This window comes from Perca fluviatilis, chromosome 5 (genome assembly GCF_010015445.1).
Source record: "Perca fluviatilis chromosome 5, GENO_Pfluv_1.0, whole genome shotgun sequence".
NCBI lineage: Eukaryota > Metazoa > Chordata > Actinopteri > Perciformes > Percidae > Perca > Perca fluviatilis.
In genome coordinates this window covers 43,401,707-43,422,738 of record NC_053116.1, presented here as the reverse complement: position 1 = coordinate 43,422,738, position 21,032 = coordinate 43,401,707, and the positions used below count along the sequence as shown (strand labels likewise).

Here is a 21,032-nt window from a genome sequence, read left to right as displayed (position 1 = left end):
AAGCAGCTGAGCTGAAGGAATGTAAAATCAATGTAAGGATCAGAAACTAAAAGGCTTTCTTCAGACCTAAGGATTGTAGTTTGACTTCTCTAGCATATTTTGTCTTCAAGCTTTATTAGAGTCATTTATTTATTATCTGCTCAAGCTTTTCCAATGTTTTAGACATAAATATGGAGATAATCGTCCTTCAAAATGTCAATTTGCAATTTTTATTATTGAAAAAGTCACATTTTCTTGAGGGAGGACCCATAAACCCCTAACCCAAATACAGGCACCTAACCCTAACACACGAACGGAGAGAAACCCCTGGATTACAAGGTGTTATCATACATCTATGGAGGATTCCTGCCTCCTGCTGGACTGGACGGTGGAGCAGATGGTCAGCAGGAAATACACACAGGCACATTAGATCCAGCCGCCGTTAATCAGCACAAAGTACCAGCAGCAATAAAACATGTTGTCTGACTGTAGAAACAGGCAGTAAAACTTTATTATATGCAAACACAGATAAGACAGTTGGCACAGTCTGTAAAAAGTATACATTACAGTTTTTTACAACTGTTTTCAGAACTATTTTTCCTTTTTTCAAAACTGCACAAAAAAATGCCTCATATCTCCTTTACAGTAAAAGGAAACACTGCATTAAAAATGCCATAAACACATCTCAAAATTAAGAATTTACTTTTTTTCATATTAGTACATTTGTGGATATACCATGAACACACTGTTCTAAATCTAAAGCTCCTTTGTCTTTCATGTTCTAGAGAGAAAGTAATCTGCTGAGAGGGTTGAACAGTACACAGTGAACACTAGTGTTAAAACATTACTGTTATAACACCAGCACACTGTATATATATATATATACATACACACACACACACACACACACACACACACACACACACACACACACACATACATAAATACATATATACAGGAGCATTCAAGAAAACAGATCCACAAACATGTTGACCAAAAGTCATCATTTTTAGAATGAAATTCATTTTGAGATGTGTTTATGGTATTTTGCATTTTGTTTGTGTAGTTTTGTGAATTGTGTGTTTTATAAAAGGAGAGACAGTTCTGAAAGCGTCTGTAAGCAGAGTTAGGGTTAACTAACCTGCAGTCTGTAGAACACAACTGTAATCTGATTACACCAGGGATAAATTACATTGATCACTACATAACATATTTATTTATGTATTAGTCCTACTGGGCATTAAGCCCATTCTATTCACACCTTACTCATCTGTATATTTATGTTACCTGTTTATAATAACGGTGTTTATAGTGAACATATTATTATTATTATTATTATTATTATTATTTCTTATAATACTTTTAGTATATTTGGTCTATATCTGTTTAATGTGAAATTCGTTTTATTCTGATGTCTCCAGTGTGGATTAATAGTTTATTTCTAACAGTGTTCAGTGAAGTCGCTCCACCTACTTATTGATGTTTTAATGTGTGAAGTTTTTAAATTAAATCCATGTTTTAATGCTACTTGGATCCTATTTCTTACTTTCTGTATTTAAATACAAGAAAACATGTTTCTTTTTTCTAATGAAGATGTTTTATAACATCTTATAAACATGTTTTTTAAATCATTCAAAATCACCAGTCACTGAAAGCAGCGAGTCAACAACAACAAACAAGCTTCCCCTCAATAAACTACACTACCCACAATCCTGTGCGCGCCTTTCAGTTCCGGGTCGCTGAGCCGCCTGTCAGCAGCAGAAAGGTTAGCTACATTCGTTCGGGTTGTTTTCTGTGTTTATAACTTCATAAAGTCTTTAAATATATTTCACAAGGCTTCACAGAGCGATACGCGACATTATGTTGATATTTAGGACCGGAAACGGCCGTTTATCAGCCGTTAAAGATCGATTTTATATTATAACCCTTCCCATCGATATTAGTGTCAGACAGCTAACATTTAACCTTTGATTCCGCCGGTTATTAATAATATATACATATATATATATATATATATATATATATATATATATATATATATATATATATATATATATATATATATAAATATGTTACATGTTGTATGGCACACAGTTATGATATGCTATATGTGTTGTATATTATATCTTATATAACGGTTAATATGTTGTGTTTCATGTGTCTAAATGTAGCAGCTGACGTCAGCTGTTACATAAGTCACCCTAACCTAACGTTACATTTACTCAACTACTGCTTCACTTTACTCATTCGGAGGTACTTGGACTTGACTAGAGTATTTCAGATGCTTTCTACTGTCCTCCGTCTCAGAGGTAATATTCAACTCTGAATCCTGAAAACAAGCAGAAAACTGCACACAGTTTGGTTGGTGAAGGAAAGATGGAGGTGGAATGGGACATTTACTCGAGTACTGTCCCTAAGTACATTCTGAGGTACTTTACGGGAGTATTTCATGTTCTGCTACGTTATACTGCAGTACATCTCAGAGGGAAACTAAATATAATCAGCTGATACATGCTTTATTACGGATTAAGTTATTAAATAAATTCCACCTTTACAGCTGCAACATTAAAGTCATTACAGTTTTTCACGATTGCTATGACACTTTTTTCAATACTTTTAACAACTTTCCTAAACTCTTAACACAGTTAGCACAACATCCGTCTGTGTAGGCTATACAATTAACACATTTCTTGTTGCTTTGACACAAAATGCATACAGTTAACACAAATTTCAAATGCTTGAACTTCTTTTACACACAAGCTCAAAATCAAGACCCTAAATAATAATAATTTACAAATGCTTTCACACTGTATGTCAGAACAGATAAGACCACGCTCTAAACCTAACTTATAGGATAAAGTGAACAGCTGTTCATATTGTAAATTGAAACACAAATATATCCCCTGCATTTTATACATGCATTTATTGAGAAACAGCTGATTGAAGTTATGCAAATAGATCAATCCCAGCTGATTCCCTTCTAGGAAACACACTCAGGTGTTGAGGTTCTTCCAATCCCATGATCATATGGTAGTCCAGTAAAAGAGGACCTATGGTAGTCCAGTAAAAGAGGACCTATGGTAGTCCAGTAAAAGAGGACCTATGGTAGTCCAGTAAAAGAGGACCTATTTGAACAATATACTGTAGATGAACACAGAAAATAAGAAAAATGCCTTCACGAGGGAGAGGAAGAGGAGTACCAGGACAATTCTGTCTCTGTCTCCTTTTGTTCATAAACTGTACATTCTATAAAGCTACTCTGAGATGGGTCAATCATTTTTTGTATTGAATCTCTGCAGCAAAAGAAACAAAATGTTGGCCGGGTTGGTTCAGTGGGTAGAGCAGGCACACATATACTTGGAGGTTTGTTCCTCGACGCAGAGGTCCAGGGTTCAAATCCGACTTGTGACGATTTCCTGCATGTCTTCCCCCCTCTCTCTCTCTCTCTCTCTCTCTCTCTCTCTCTCCCCTTTCTCAACTAGCTGTCCTGTCAAATAAAGGCGGAAAAGCCCAAAAAGTTATCTTTAAATTATTTTTACTAAACCCAACAAAACAATAATGTAGAGAGGCTTCAAGAGAAACTGCAATGTAAAACACAATATATGATCAATACGATGACTATTGTCTATTATTACTGTTTAAGGGCAGACCTGACTGACACATATAAATAATGCAGTTTCTGTAATTCCATCTGATTTTAGTGTTTTTATGACATTGTTCTATGATTGACTAAATGTTCCTGTTGGGAGAGAACATGTGTTACAAATCACATGATTCTGCAGAGTAACGAAGTTAGTGTGTGTGTGTGTGTGTGTGTTTTGTGTTGTGTGTGTGTGTTATAATACCTTAACATCATATACATGATTCTACAGAGTAACGACGTTAGTGTGTGTGTGTGTGTGTGTTTTGTGTTGTGTGTGTGTGTGTGTTATAATACCTTAACATCATATACATGATTCTACAGAGTAACGAAGTTTTTTTGTGTGTGTGTGTGTGTGTGTGTGTGTGTGTTGTGTGTGTTGTGTAGTTCCGGTTGATGTGTGTGTGTGTGTGTGTGTGTGTGTGTGTGTTGTGTAGTTCCAGGTTGATGTGTGTGTGTCTTGTTTAGTTCCAGGTTGTGTGTTGTGTGTGTGTGTGTTGTTGTTTAGTTTGATGTATGTGTGTGTGTGTGTGTGTCTAATGTAGTTCAATGTTGATGTGTGTGTGTGTGTGTGTGTGTGTTGTTTAGTTCCAGGTTGATTTGTGTGTGTTGTGTAGTTCCAGGTTGATGTGTGTGTGCGTAGCGCTGCGATGCCCCTCGAGGTGCGATGGCCGTTCCCACAATGCCCTGCTCTGTCGTGGAGGATCTCCAGCTCTCTGATCATGGGCATGGTTGGCTCCTACTCGTACTTCTGGACCAGTAAGTTCTTTAATATACTCAGTATATATATTTATATACTCAGAGATATTTATCTGGTCTGCACACACTGCCAGCTGTTTCCTGGCAGTGTGTGCAGACAAACGGAGTGCAAAACAGTAAAGTAGTAACTTGTAGTGGAGTATTTTCAGTGTGTATTGGTACTTTAGTTAGCGATGTAAGGACTGTGATCTCTCCGTGTCCAGAGTACATGAACTGTCTGACGGTCCATAACCACGAGGTTCTGTTGGATCTGGTGGACCAGCGGCCCCCCGACACGCCTCTCCTCACGCTGTCCAACCACCAGTCCTGTATGGACGACCCGCACATCTGGGGTAAGAACCAGCTGGACCTCCTGCACCCACACACCAGCAAACAGGGAATAATGTTAATAATAATACTGTAGCAGCCCTTGGATCCAAAAGAGACAGTCTCGACCAATGGGTAAGGAGTCTTTTATTTAGTCTGCCAGACCAGCATGACGTTCAACATTCGTTTAATCCATCGTCACCTTAGCAGCGTGAAAACTGAGAAACAACAAACATTTCACACACGTGTTTTCACGGATACAACTTCATTACATGAACAAACATTTAGGATGACAACCATTAATTGCACAGCAAAATAGACCGTACATACTGTACATGCAAACAATTTCTGAATTACTATGAATGAAAACACATTGTACCTCGCTGAGCTCACCAAGGAATGCAAAACAACATACGACCGTCCTTTCCTCCGTCATGAAACGGGCTCCAAGTTCTCAAAGTTCATAAATGAAAACACAAAATCTCAGAGAAAATCCTGTAGGCCCAGACACCACTGTACCATTCGCACCCACCAGCTACCTTTCACAGCTCATCTTCCCTTCTGCCAAACTACGGTGCCACCAAAGGGACACATTTCAACATTACAGGTGCACAGAATTTTCAGTCAATCACATACAAATAACATTAAAGCACATACAAATATTTTACCAATAACCCAACCCATAATTATTTAATTAAATCAGCAGCATACATTAAAACTCCAAAGTGGTCCTTTACAAATATTAATAACAGTAATAATACCGATGTGTGATTGGACAGGTGTACTGAAGCTCCGACAGCTGTGGACCTTCAACAAGATGCGCTGGTGAGTTTGAAATCTCCGCACCTTGTTTACTTTGATTTAAAGATGATTTTTCTATTATTATTGACCTGTAACTGTGCAGGACTCCAGCAGCTTCTGACATCTGCTTCACCAAAGAGCTGCACTCGAGATTCTTCAGCCGAGGGAAGTGTGTTCCCGTCTGCAGAGGTGAGTTCATGTCAGCGTCAGAAGCCTTATCTTCCATCTGTTGACTCGACGACACATCATGGTCTGTTTTCTGTAGGAGACGGCGTTTACCAGAAGGGGATGGATTTTATTTTGGAGAAACTGAACGGAGGAGAATGGGTGCACATTTTTCCAGAAGGTTTTTAACTCCTCACATTTCACTCTTCTGTTTCTGTAGCTTTAGATTTAGTTTTAGTGTTGTGTAAATTAACTCCTTCTCTCTTTCCTCCTTCAGGAAAAGTCAACATGACCCAGGAATGTATTCGGTTAAAGTGGGGTGAGTACAGAGCATGTTGCTGAGTGTTGGTACGGTGTAAAGCCTGATTTATGGTAGATACGTATGTAGCTACGCATGAATACGGACCCGTAGCCGTAGCCTGACACGCACCTCCCCAGAAATATAACTACACGTCACAGCAACGCAGACCGCAGCAACTGTGATTGGTCCGCTCGGTCCATGGCCCCCCCGACTTATTTCCTGGTTCTCCTTCTCCATCAACACCATGAGATCAAGGAGAGGGTTAACTTCTCCTGGTTCTCCTTTTCCATCAGCACCATGAGCTCAAGGAGAGGGTTAACTTCTCCTGGTCAGAAAGAACAGGGGAGACACTTTGTTTCTCTCACTAGGACTCTAGAGTCACTAATCACTCTGAAGATAATCACCATCACTCTCTCACTCTCTCTACCACACACGCACACACACACACACACACACACACACACACACACACACACACACCAGCTCTGCTATTCTCTTAAAGAGATACATTAGAACGATGCAGACATGCACACAATAAAACCAAGCGTATACCTACGTATTACTATAAATCTACCTACGTATTACTATAAATCTACCTACATATTCTTATAAATCTACCTACATATTACTATAAATCTACCTACATATTACTATAAATCTACCTACATATTACTATAAATGTATTACTATAAATCTACCTATGTATTACTATAAATCTACCTATGTATTACTATATATTACTATAAATCTACCTACATATTACTATAAATCTACCTACATATTATTATAAATCTACCTACATATTACTATAAATCTACCTACATATTATTATAAATCTACCTACATATTACTATAAATCTACCTACATATTACTATAAATCTACCTACATATTACTATAAATGTATTACTATAAAATCTACCTATGTATTACTATAAATCTACCTATGTATTACTATAAATCTACCTACATATTACTATAAATCTACCTATGTATTACTATAAATCTACCTACGTATTACTATAAATCTACCTATGTATTACTATAAATCTACCTACATATTACTATAAATCTACCTATGTATTACTATAAATCTACCTACGTATTACTATAAATCTACCTATGTATTACTATAAATCTACCTAATCTACCTACATATTACTATAAATCTACCTATGTATTACTATAAATATACCTACATATTAATATAAATGTATTACTATAAATCTACCTATGTATTACTGTGAATCAGCCTAAGTAGTACTATGAATCAGCCTGCCTCCACAGAGCTTTCTGAGATGAAAAAAAAAGAGTGTTTTGGCCCGTGTGAAAGTGAGTCTGATTGCGAGGATTTCTGGGTTGTGTTTCAGGTATTGGTCGGCTGTTAGCAGAGTGCTCCTTGGATCCGATCGTCCTGCCGCTCTGGCATGTGGGTGAGTAACTCAAAGCTCAGATTAATTTCTGCTGTTTCATCACTTAGTTAATAAAGTCTGCTACACACAGGGAGACACACAACAGATAATTAATAAAGTCTGCTACACACAGGGAGACACACAACAGATAGTTAATAAAGTCTGCTACACACAGGGAGACACACAACAGATAACTCATCACTTAGTTTATACAGTCTGCTACACACAGGGAGACGCACAACAGATAGTTAATAAAGTCTGCTACACACAGGGAGACACACAACAGATAGTTAATAAAGTCTGCTACACACAGGGAGACACACAACAGATAGTTTATAAAGTCTGCTACACACAGGGAGACGCACAACAGATAGTTAATAAAGTCTACTACACACAGGGAGACACACAACAGATAACTCATCACTTAGTTTATACAGTCTGTTACACACAGGGAGACACACAACAGATAGTTAATACAGTCTGCTACACACAGGGAGACACACAACAGATAGTTAATACAGTCTGCTACACACAGGGAGACACACAACACATAGTTAATAAAGTCTGCTACACACAGGGAGACACACAACAGAAACTAGACAGGGAGTCAGACAGGAAGTCAGACAGTGTTGAGATTTGTTAACAAAGAAAAAAATATATCTATTTTTATATCAATATATAAATATTGTCGGCCTTATCCTTAAAAACAGGTGAACACATAAACAATATGACATCATGTATCAACACTAGTGTCCAGAGATCAAAGAGAATATTTCTTTATTTAATATATTATTTAATATAATATTTAATATATTTTTTCATTTATTATTTAATATATTATTTAATATATTATTTAATCGCTGATGCTTTTTCTGTCTCAGGGTTGGGGGATGTTCTGCCCAATGAGAAGCCTTACGTTCCTCGAGCTGGAAAGGTAGGAACTCTTCCCTCTGACCCTGGAAGCATTTACTTCCTCTTGGTTTCCTGTTTCCTGTCAGTGACTGTTTCCTGTTTCCTTCCAGAGAATCACCGTCCTGGTGGGAAAACCGTTCACTGTCACCGAGCTCGTTGAATCTCTCCGAGCCCAAAACAAGAACCAGGTGAGGACAGACTGTAACATGTGAACATGTTCACAGCAGACTGTAATATGTTAACATGTGAACATGTGAACATGTTCACAGCAGACTGTAACATGTTAAAGTGATGGTTCGGAGTAATTTCACCCTAGGGTCCTTTTCACCATGACCTTGAGCCAAACACCCCCCCAGAAGCTTTTTTCAGCTGGGTCTAACATTGGGAGAGTTAGCGTAGAGTAGCGTTATCAGCTGAATAGCTTAGCGCAGGGGCTAATGGACCCACCTTTGTATCTCGTAAATGACCCCACTAATAATGCCCGAAATGATACCAAACTTCTACACTAGTACAAATAGGTTATACATTCATAAAACGATGGATTGGAAAATTACAATCACAAATTACAACACCGAAAAGAGAACAAAAATATGTATTAATTTTTTTTTAAGTAAGTGCTGTATTATAACTAGCAGGAGACAAGTTATAATTTAGGTACGTTTGGAGACATTACCTTATTTAATCATTAAATTAATAAATATTTTTGTTGTATCTCTTTTCGGTGTTGTAATTTGTAGACGGCCCTAAGCACTCAGTAGCAACAGCAGCAGAGACGAGAAGCCAACAGGCAAGTGTTATTTACATAAACTTCTGGTGTACTTACAAACTTTCCAATCCATCGTTTTATGAATGTATAACCTATTTGTACTAGTGTAGAAGTTTGGTATCATTTCGGGCATTATTAGTGGGGTCATTTACGAGATACAAACGTGGGTCCATTAGCCCCTGCGCTAAGCTATTCAGCTGATAACGCTACTCTACGCTAACTCTCCCAATGTTAGACCCAGGTGAAAAAGCTTCTGGGGGGGTGTTTGGCTCGAGGTCATGGTGCAGAGGACCCTAGGGTGAAATTACTCCGAACCATCACTTTAATACCGGGCTGAACTGTTAGAGAAATAATGAACCAGGGTACCGCTACGTTTAGATCTCTGTGCACCACTAGTAATCAAAGTAGAAGAACTGATCTCTGTTTAAACTAACACGACTAAACCTCACATCTCATCTACATCCTGGTATACTGGACATAAACATTTACCATGGTAACATTCTGGTTTACTGGACTTAAACAGGAGGCAGTGTGGCGACTCCGCCCACTGCTGGTAGTTACGATGGTAACATTAGTAGCTGTAGTCTCAGAGAAAGAGACGTTGTGACCGATGAGACCCAATCAGGAGGAGAAACGTTAGCGTCAGGGTCGGCGTTGCCAAAGGTCTCCGTTAAAAACACAACCCCGCAGATTCAGAACCAAAACCAGTCAGAAGGGCTTCCTAATGTCTCTGGTTTAGGGGAATGAGAGGGGGAAACGCCAAAGCAGGGGGAAAGAGAGGGGGAAACGCCAGAGCAGGGGGAATGAGAGGGGGAAACACCAGAGCAGGGGGAATGAGAGGGGGAAACGCCAGAGCAGGGGGAAAGAGAGGGGGAAACGCCAGAGCAGGGGGAAAGAGAGGGGGAAACGCCAGAGCAGGGGGAAAGAGAGGGGAAACGCCAGAGCAGGGGGAAAGAGAGGGGGAAACACCAGAGCAGGGGGAATGAGAGGGGGAAACGCCAGAGCAGGGGGAAAGAGAGGGGGAAACGCCAGAGCAGGGGAAAGAGAGGGGAAACGCCAGAGCAGGGGAATGAGAGGGGGAAACGCCAGAGCAGGGGAAAGAGAGGGGGAAACACCAGAGCAGGGGGAAAGAGAGGGGGAAACGCCAGAGCAGGGGGAATGAGAGGGGGAAACACCAGAGCAGGGGGAATGAGAGGGGGAAACGCCAGAGCAGGGGGAATGAGAGGGGGAAACGCCAGAGCAGGGGGAAAGAGAGGGGGAAACACCAGAGCAGGGGGAAAGAGAGGGGGAAACGTAAAGATAAAGATTTTTCTTTATAAACCAAAATGTAGGTGGAGACGTAGCCTCAGCTTTCTGAATAGTTTGAGCTCCAGCTGACATCTCTGGTTCCAGTTCTGGGAGCGTAAAGTTTTACCGTACGTACACACCGCCAATCACAGCGCTGGAGGCCGGCCAGGACACGGACGCTAACACCAGGGGGGAGGATGAGGACATCAGAGTGTCCTGAGAGACAGAGACGCTTACTGTACGTACACATGTTACAGGAAGTCATTCATTTTCAATGGAAGCTTCTCTCAGCTGCAAGAAGCAGCAAATCTGTCGGCATCACGTTTTGGGCGTGTTGAGCGACCAGAGCATCAATCAGAAACAAAACATTAGTTCAGAGAAAATGGAGGAAAAGCTCATCATCGCTGCTGCTGGGTTCCCTATCATTTATGATATGTCTTTGTTTGCGTATAGGGACTAGTTAAAAATAAAACGAGGCACAGAATAAAATAGCTGAGATAGTTGGTGTCTCCGGTGAGTTGGTGAAGTGCGTGATGATGATTTTTATCATTTTTAACTAGGAGGGAATAATTGCACAACAATGAGCAGTGTCCGAAGTTTGAAATCAGTTCTCCACCAAACACAACAATTAACAAAAACAAAGACAAGAAAATACGTAGTGGTGACCACGATCTGATCTAAAGAGCCGACTTGTTGATATCCCTTTGGAGAAACAGCTGATCAACAATCTACTAGCAGAAGTGTAACAGAGCTGTGTGATATTGTAGTTAAATATATAAATTAAAATAGGTTTAGTTTAACTAATATTTACATATAGGCATATATACAGATGCGTCACATCAGAGCGGCCGCGGTGTGTACGTTCAGTCCTAACTGTGATTTCTCTCTAAATATTGGTGTCAGATGGAGATGAGGAAGACGTTGACTGATTTGATCCAGAGAGAGTTCTGGAACCTCAAAGTCCAGGCCGAGGCACTCCACGGCCAGATCCAGACCAGATCCTGATACAGACCAGATCCTGATCCAGGCCAGATCCAGATCCTGATCCTGACTCCCAGCCGCCATGCCTGACTGTATATAATATATACATATATAAGACTGATGATCCTTTACCCTGACTGAGGGTAATATCTACACACACACACACACACAAACACACACACACACACACACACACTTCCTGTTCTCTCTGGAGCTACATTCCTCCACCCCGGAGTCTCCGAGTCATCACGGTTTCTAACTGCTGCATCGGTGGAAAACAGGACGTTCTCTGTTAATGTTTAAAAGCAGAACAGGATAAACAGATTAAAATAAAGATGGATGGTTTGGTAACGTGCTGTCAAAGATCTTGAATGATTCGTCTGGACATGATGTATCATTACTCATATGAGTGGCCATCTGCAGGGCTGGGTGTCACCAGTGATTTCCTGATGGTCCTGATTCTATTACTCTTCTGATTGGATATGAGTCACGTTAGGGAAATGTCAGTTCCAATCCCAGTTTATCTGGATATGAAGGAGATTCTCAGACTTTATTGATCCCACACACCTCAGACAGACCGCAGTCTCTGATCTGCAATAATGTTTGCATGTTAATTCACCGTAACCATGATCTCTCTCTAACCTTACCATTATAACCCTGAAGGTTTCAGTCACCGTGGTTACCGGTGAGGACAGCGAGTACAGTTTAATACTTCATCAGGAATACAACAGCAGAGAACCAGCTGTTTGTTTACAATGTCACAAATTTACTCAGGTTGTTTTATTAAAGAAATCCGTCAGTAATCAGTTTTCCCATCATGCTTTGAGCCGTCTGATTCCCCGTTGTAGGGCACGCTCTGTATCGTTTATAACTCTTACAGGACACTCTGTAATGTTTATAACTCTTACAGGACACTGTAATGTTTATAACTCTTACAGGACACTGTAATGTTTATAACTCTTACAGGACACTCTGTAATGTTTATAACTCTTACAGGACACTCTGTAATGTTTATAACTCTTACAGGACACTCTGTAATGTTTATAACTCTTACAGGACACTCTGTAATGTTTATAACTCTTACAGGACACTCTGTAATGTTTATAACTCTTACAGGACACTGTAATGTTTATAACTCTTACAGGACACTCTGTAATGTTTATAACTCTTACAGGACACTGTAATGTTTATAACTCTTACAGGACACTCTGTAATGTTTATAACTCTTACAGGACACTCTGTAATGTTTATAACTCTTACAGGACACTCTGTAATGTTTATAACTCTTACAGGACACTCTGTAATGTTTATAACTCTTACAGGACACTGTAATGTTTATAACTCTTACAGGAAACTCTGTAATGTTTATAACTCTTACAGGACACTAATGTTTATAACTCTTACAGGACACTGTAATGTTTATAACTCTTACAGGACACTCTGTAATGTTTATAACTATTACAGGACACTCTGTAATGTTTATAACTCTTACAGGACACTGTAATGTTTATAACTCTTACAGGACACTCGGCTTTTATTGTGAAGCAGCAGCAGTAAGAAGTGATAGCATTAGCATTAGCATGATCTGTGATCCGTCTGCAGGAGAGAGAAGAGAGAGGCCGCAGACAGTCAGCAGACTCCGCCCCTAACAGCAGAGAGACAAAGTTACAGGATGGAAACACAAGCAGAAGAAATGTTGACCGCAACATTTGAAGGAACTAAAGTGGTTTAGTTGCCAAACTGTACAAAACCTGTTTTTGAATATGATCTGAAGATCTGCAGAGTCTTAGGAACTTTCTGGTCTGGTTCCATCAACCTGTCTGGTTAAATACTAAAGATTAGTATGCAGTGTGCTCCTGTTATTCATAATAATAATGAATCAAAGCATGTTAAAGTTCACAGCAGTGGTCAGAAACAGGCATGCAGAGTATATGATTGGTAGGATAATATAATGTTTGGTTTTATTACTTTTGAATGAGTCGTACTAACCTCTCTCTCTCTTTCTTAAACACTCAACTGAATTTCTCAGCTCTGTAGAAACTTTGTTTCCTGTGAACTCTTCATCAGATCCTTCTTTCCTTTGAATGCTTCCTCTGCAGTCACAGATATAAAACATGTTTTATATCTATTATATAAAACATGTTTTATATCTATAAAACCTATGACTGCAGATGTAAAGAAGTGATTTTGTTTCAGATTTTCTAACCCTCTGATCTATTTTTATAAATGTACGGCCTTACTGTGATTGCCACTCTTTCCTACTGGATGTAAACGCCAATCAATAAATATGTATATATATATATATTCAAGTTTTCATCTTTTGAAACGTGTATTTGTCTCTGTAACACTCGGTGCTGATGGAACAGATTAATAAAGAAAACCAACATTGTTTACAGCCACGTTTATACATTTTATTCCTGAAACATTATTTTTCTGTATTTTAAGGAGGAACATTTATTTATTCACGATACATTATTCATTCACAAAGAAAATTTGTGTTCTTAAATGTTGGATTTTCCCTCTTTTTTTTTTTTTTTTAATTAAGGCATTAAGATCAATTTCCAAAAGATGATTTTTTTATTCCTCTTTTTAGTTAACTTTAGCATGGGTGTATTCACTTATGCTGAGCACTGTACATGTAGGCTAGTACTCTGTATTATGTGTTTATATGTATTAGTATGCGATGCATCAGAGTGAGAACGAGGCAGAGCAGCGTCGTCTTCTTCCTCTCGTCCCATGACGTCGCTGCTCGGAGGATTAAAGATGGCGGCCACAGGGACACTGCAACTCAGCCGCTTCTCGGCGCGTTTGGTTCTTTTTTTGGCCGGGTTCAGCGTCTTAAACCCGGGAAACTGCGATGAGCAGGTTCCGCTGATCCTGTGGACCAGTGAGGGGTGAGCCATGTTACATTTAATCATTATTATTAGTGTTATTTCTTCATTTGCTATGTCTCATTACGCTCTGCTTCTATCCTTCATCCAACCGTCAGAGTCGCTGGATGCTGCGAGTCATTTATAGGCTACATTTATATATATTTATATAACCCTAACCCTATCTATCAGGGAATACCAGTCTCCGTCAGTCTCTGCTGGAATGTACATGGATAGCCTATATGTTTTTAAACATAGGCCTACACATATACATACGATATATATTATCATATATGCTACATGGACATATATAAACGTGTGTGTGTATGTATATATATAGCCTATATATAGACTAAACGGTGCTTCCTTTAAGCGATTTTAAATAATTAAACTAAGGAAACATAACGTGAGTATTTCCCGTAATCCTCTGAGATAATGTAACGTGAGTATTTCCTGTAATCCTCTGGGATAATGTAACGTGAGTATTTCCCGTAATCCTCTGAGATAATGTAACGTAAGTATCTCCTGTAATCCTCTGAGATAATGTAATGTAATGTGACAGATCAGTTGACAGCAGCTTTATACCGTCTGACTATCTGTAGGCTAAATTATATTATATTATATTTTATTATATTACATTACATTACATTATATTATATATTATATTATATTAAATTATTTTATATTATAAAAGTGTATAAATAAAAAGTGTATCGTACGAAGGTTTTATGACAGTGTGTGTGTGAGTTCAGAACATGAACATTAATCTTTATTATTTCAGATTCTGGTGTTGAAATAAAGCAACATGTAAATGATCATTTACCTTAAAAAGAATAAATACAAAAATAGAAACTTTATAGGAGCAGTAGGCTAGTGGAAAGTAACGGAGTACATTTACTCAAGTACACAGTTGAGGTACTTTATTATTGTGATATTCTGCAATATATATTGCAAGTTATTCCCTTTTTTACCAACTTTACATAATGTCCCCAAAGGAAAACTTTGTCAACATCTGTATCTAAAAAGATAATTTGTTGTTTTTTCATTTCTTCATTGTATTTCTGCTGAATCGGACAAACAGCAGACAGCTGTCAGAGCTAACTCTAAAAGCCAACGGCTCCATCTAGTGGACGCAAGCAGCAGCTGACTTATTATCCTGGAAGTGTGTTCAGTTACTACACACTCTTACTGCAGTATGTGAAGATGTTAGAGAGGCTCACTTTAACTTCTTTAACATCGCCTTCTCCCAGCAGGTCTCCTAATATCATTTATCTATATAATATCTTTAAATCTCCTCTCCAGGGTCTCCCTCCCCGCTCAGTAATATCTGATCTGAATATTAGATGCAGCATATACTGTATATACAATCATTAAATCTCCTCTCCAGGGTCTCCCTCCCCGCTCAGTCTCCCCCAGCGGCCGGTCATGTGGTCGGCCCGCAGCAGCTCGCTGGTTACCTGCAGAGAGCTCTGAGGGCCGGCCCGAAGAACGTGGTGCTGTTCCTGCAGGATAAGGTACACACACACACAACACACACACACACACACACACACACACACATACACACAGTTTGTAGTTTCTTGGGTCTAATTGTTGAGTGTGTGTTTGTGTGTTTGTGTTTCTCCCCAGATGAGTGTGGAGGACTTCACACTGTACGGAGGAGCATTTGGAAACAAACAGGACAGCGTTTTCCCAAATCTAGAGGTAATGTTTTATAATCTGAACCTTACCTGGAGGTAATGTTCTAAAATCATAATCAGAGCAACACTAACTGTACGTACACACCGCCGCTGACTTCAGCTCCAAAGAAGCTCTGGCCACCCTGTCAAGGATGCTTGTCAGAAAGTACGGGGAAACTGTTTCACGCTTTGGCTGCTCTGACGTGGCAGCGTTCTTCCATCATGTTCAACACACGATTGAAGAAAAAGCTCAAGCAGCCACTGCACGGCCAATACACTGACACTAGAAACCTTTTATAAATTACATATATAAGGACAGAATTTGTATTGTTTGTTGGTCGCAGCGGTGTCTGTTAACAGTTAGCTCGCTCGTTAGCCGCTTAACCGCAGCAGAATGCAGGTAGAGCGAGCAGCCGCCAGCTGTTGATCCGTGCAGGACTTCACCGTGAGGACTGTTTAGAGACCATGTGACGGCAGGTTAACGTTAACTGATCCCTATACGCAAACAACGTTATATCATAACTGATAGGGGAACCCAGCAACGGAAATTAGGAGATTTTCCTCCATTTTCTCTGAACTAATGTTTTGGTAGGAACAAAAGTTTACATCGTATGTTTCTCTGGAATCAGCCAGCACGAAGGACGTCTATATTCCGATTGGTTGTTGGCATTTGCTGCTGCTTGCCGCTGAGCCGCGTCATAGCTCATTACCATAAAGTTGACATACTTTCAACTTTCTGATTGACGCTCTGGTCACTCAAAACGCGACGCCGACAGATTTGTCGCTCCTTGCAGCTGAGAGAAGCTTCCATTGAAAACGAACGACTTCCAGTAACTTTAGAAGCTCAAGTGGACGGCGGTGTGTACGTACAGTAAGCATCTCTGTCTCTCAGGACGCTCTGATGTCCTCTGGAGTTATTCTCTAACACATGTTTGTCTCTGCAGGATGCTCTGATGTCCTCATCTTCATGCTATTGTATATACGCACAAAACACACATATATATATATATATATATATATATATATATATATATATATATATATATATATATATATATATATATATATATATATACGAATATATATATATATATAATCTAACAATGTTGATGCTGTGTGTTCAGTCGAGAGGCCGAGGAGGTTCAAACTTGTAAGCGATCGGATCAAAGAACTGCGAATCTCATCCCAATCCATGACCGATCGAGGTACCCTCTCCATCCTCTCTCTCTAATACTAACCCGCAGAGATCTTCTCTGAGTCAAAGTATCTTCATTAGCCTCCCAAGGAGAAGTAGTTTTGGACACTGGGGAGAATTGCTGCATGAGTTACAACGAGACACACAACAAGCAGTAAGTTCAAAACAGTACACATTTGTACAGTGAACATTTGGGCTACTCAAACAGCTGTGCACATTGCAAATTACCATTTTCTATGTAGCTACTTATTACCAAATGAGCCATCCTCAGCGTTGAGAGCGGGTTACAAAAAGGGTTAACGTTGTTTACCTTTTCCTTGATGTTTTTGGCCACATTTTTCCAGGTTTTTTTTGTCCCTTTTCTGCACTATTTTTGGACATTTTGTCACTTTTTCAACATTCTTTATAAAATTGAATAGAAACACCCAAATTCAATGAAAGTAGTGAACTGATCATGTATTTAACTTGTGAAGAGCTGTAGGGAACCATCCACGTTATTATTTTCTTTTTGACAATTTGATTGAAAAGAAAACAAATTTCTGATGTAGAAAGTTTTTGAAAATGGGTCAAATGTGACCCGAGGACAACAGGAGGGATAATGATGATTGAAAATGGTGAATTAGAAGTGATTGGAAATAATTAGAAAGTATAAAAGTTTAAGTGTCGACTGTTATTTCAAATCCAGCTTTTATTTAAGACTCCCTTCACTTCATGCATTTATGATTTCACTAGTTAAACACACATCTACATTTAAACTGTTGACTGTAATAAATGCCCCTCGTTATGTTGGATAGTTCTGTGTGTGTGTGTGTGTGTGTGTATCTTAACGAGGCGAGGCCTGTGATTGGTTGATCAGGGAATCGAGGTGGAACAAAGGAACCATCCTGAAGGCGTCGGTGGATTACATCCGCAAGCTGCAGAAGGAGCAACAGCGAGCCCGAGAGATGGAGGAGAGACAGAGGAGGCTGGAGAACACCAACCACTCCCTGATGCTCCGCATACAGGTGAGGGTGGGGGGGGGCACGACTCCAAGAAGACTTAAAATAATGGACGTAGCATCAGTGATGTCACCCATGGCTTTGTGGCCGTTTGGCGGTTGAGTTTGGGTGATTTTGGCGAGGCCATCTCAGTTTTTTAACCCTTGTGTTGTCTTCTTGTCCAACCTGCAACTTTTAGTTTTTCTGGGTCAAACTTTTAAATTAAATAAAAAACTATTTCTTTCCAATGCTTTGGTCAACTTTATCAACACTTTTTTTGTAGCATTCTTTGAAAAAAAATGTTCAATTTTTTTTAAAGCATTTTTTCCCAAGTTTTTTGTTTAATCACTTTAAAAAAAAAAAATTCTTTTTTTGTGCTTTTTTTGGACATTTTTGTCACATTTGTTTGTATTTTTGTCACTTTTTTTGACATTTTTATCACTTTTTTTCAACGTTTTTTTAAGTTTTTTTTTTCCAAGAATTTTTTTTAATCACTTTTTAAAGTTTTTTTGACATTTTTGTCACTTTTTTTTTACTTTCTTTTATCATCTTTTTTTTCAAATGCTATCAAATCGAATTAAACACCCAAATTCAATGAAAGAAACCAACATTTCTGATATAGAAACTTTTTGAAAATGGGTCAAATTTGACCCTAGGACGACAGGAGGGTTAAACCATGACAATATTTGGACGAGAGGGCGGAGCTGGTGGGGGTGATGCGGCATAGCGAGACATAGAGAGAAGTAGGCTCATTTTCTCATAGACTTCTATAGAAACAGACTTCTTTTTGGAGCCAGTGGAGTCTCCCCTGCTGGAAGTTAGAGAGAACGCAGCTTTAAGGAGTCTCCCCCGCTGGAAGTTAGAGAGAATGCAGCTTTAAGGAGTCTCCCCGCGGCAGTTAGAGAGAATGCAGCTTTTAAGGAGTCTCCCCTGCTGGAAGTTAGAGAGAATACAGCTTTAAGGAGTCTCCCGCCCGGAAGTTAGAGAGAATGCAGCTTTAAGGAGTCTCCCCCTGCTGGAAGTTAGAGAGAACGCAGCTTTAAGGAGTCTCCCCTGCTGGAAGTTAGAGAGAATGCAGCTTTAAGGAGTCTCCCCTGCTGGAAGTTAGAGAGAACACAGCTTTAAGGAGTCTCCCCCTGCTAGTTAGAGAATGCAGCTTTAAGGGAGTCTCCCCCTGCTGGAAGTTAGAGAGAATGCAGCTTTAAGGAGTCTCCCCCTGCTGGAAGGTAGAGAGAACACAGCTTTAAGGACTCCCCCCTGCTGGAAGTTAGAGAGAAACAGCTTTAAGGAGTCTCCCCTGCTGGAAGTTAGAGAGAATGCAGCTTTAAGGAGTCTCCCCTGCTGGAAGTTAGAGAGAATGCAGCTTTAAGGAGTCTCCCCTGCTGGAAGTTAGAGAGAACACAGCTTTAAGGAGTCTCCCCTGCTGGAAGTTAGAGAGAATGCAGCTTTAAGGAGTCTCCCCCTGCGGAAGTTAGAGAGAACGAGCTTTAAGGAGTCTCCCCCCCTGGAAGTTAGAGAGAATGCAGCTTTAAGGAGTCTCCCCCTGCTGGAAGTTAGAGAGAATGCAGCTTTAAGGAGTCTCCCCTGCTGGAAGTTAGAGAGAATGCAGCTTTAAGGAGTCTCCCCCTGCTGGAAGTTAGAGAGAAGCGCAGCTTAAGGAGTCTCCCCTGCTTGAAGTTAGAGAGAACGCAGTTCTTTAAGGAGTCTCCCCTGCTGGAAGTTAGAGAGAACCAGCTTTAAGGAGTCTCCCCTGCTGGAAGTTAGAGAGAACCAGCTTTTAAGGAGTCTCCCCTGCTGGAAGTTAGAGAGAACGCAGCTTTAAGGAGTCTCCCCTGCTGGAAGTTAGAGAGAATACAGGCTTTAAGGAGTCTCCCCCTGCTGGAAGTTAGAGAGAATGCAGCTTTAAGGAGTCTCCCCCGGTGGAAGTTAGAGAGAATGCAGCTTTAAGGAGTCTCCCCTGCTGGAAGTTAGAGAGAACGCAGCTTTAAGGAGTCTCCCCCCTGCTGGAAGTTAGAGAGAACGCAGCTTTAAGGAGTCTCCCCCCTGCTGGAAGTTAGTGGGAAGGCAGCTTTAAGGAGTCTCCCCTGCTGAAAGTTAGAGAGAACCGCTTTAAGGAGTCTCCCCTTGCTGGAAGTTAGAGAGAACGCAGCTTTTGGGGAGTCTCCCCTGCTGGAAGTTAAGAGAGAACGTATTTTAAGGAGTCTCCCCCTGCTGGAAGTTAAGAGAACGCAGCTTTAAGGAGTCTCCCCCGCTGGAAGTTAGAGAGAACGCAGCTTTAAGGAGTCTCCCCTGCTGGAAGTTAGAGAGAACGCAGCTTTAAGAGTCTCCCCCTGCTGGAAGTTAGAGAGAACGCAGCTTTAAGGAGTCCCCCCTGCTGGAAGTTAGAGAGAACGCAGCTTTAAGGAGTCTCCCCCCTGCTGGAAGTTAGAGAGAACGCAGCTTTAAGGAGTCTCCCCCCTGCTGGAAGTTAGAGAGAATGCAGCTTTAAGGAGTCTCCCCCCTGCTGGAAGTTAGAGAGAATGCAGCTTTAAGGAGTCTCCCCCCCTGCTGGAAGTTAGAGAGAACGCAGCTTTAAGGAGTCTCCCCTGCTGGAAGTTAGAGAGAACGCAGCTTTAAGGGAGCTTCAGCATCGGCTTCACTTCTCAGACCCGGAAGCTTTTTATATTTCACAGTCCAGCTAGGGACGGTAGTGCCCACTCTTCTGTTCTGACTTCCTGCTGTTTTTCTGCGTTTGTGTTTTTAATATAGGAGTTGGAGCGCCAGACTCGGCCTCCACAGCCTCAACTCTTCCTCTCTCCTCCTCCTCCTCTGGACCCCCAGGCGATGCTCTCCCCCCCCCTGCCTCACCTCTTCTCCTCCCTCCCCGGTCCGGCCCCCATCGCGGCTGGTCTGGACGCTGAGCTTGATCTGGACGAGCCTCGGCAGCCTGGGCTCGTTTCTTCCCCGGACCTGATGTCGGAGGGTCCTGGATTTCCGCGGCCTGGCAGACATCCTGATGGAGGA

The 21,032-nt window shown here is 40.5% G+C and overlaps 2 protein-coding genes across 3 annotated transcripts in view; both read left to right on the top strand.

Annotated features, from left to right (window-relative positions):
- Positions 1–1,689: 1,689 nt before the first annotated feature.
- taz (tafazzin) lies at positions 1,690–13,703 on the top strand. Of its 2 annotated transcripts, none has more exons than XM_039801620.1 (11): positions 1,690–1,744; positions 4,237–4,378; positions 4,582–4,710; positions 5,464–5,509; positions 5,589–5,674; positions 5,751–5,831; positions 5,928–5,969; positions 7,321–7,383; positions 8,244–8,296; positions 8,385–8,462; positions 11,231–13,703. In XM_039801620.1, exons 2-11 carry the CDS (start codon positions 4,270–4,272, stop codon positions 11,330–11,332), a joined length of 789 nt encoding a protein of 262 aa, XP_039657554.1. In that variant the 5' UTR covers positions 1,690–1,744; positions 4,237–4,269; the 3' UTR covers positions 11,333–13,703. The 2 variants fall into 2 exon arrangements, with proteins under 2 accessions (XP_039657554.1, XP_039657555.1); XM_039801621.1 differs by lacking the exon at positions 11,231–13,703 and adding an exon at positions 9,012–9,055.
- A 341-nt stretch (positions 13,704–14,044) lies between these two features.
- atp6ap1a (ATPase H+ transporting accessory protein 1a) overlaps positions 14,045–21,032 on the top strand; it is a 75,256-nt gene continuing 68,268 nt past the window's right edge. Inside the window, exons 1-3 of the mRNA XM_039799458.1 lie at positions 14,045–14,202; positions 15,566–15,692; positions 15,808–15,882. Of these exons, the coding sequence (XP_039655392.1) occupies positions 14,045–14,202; positions 15,566–15,692; positions 15,808–15,882 (360 nt within the window). The remainder of the gene's footprint in view (positions 14,203–15,565; positions 15,693–15,807; positions 15,883–21,032) is intronic.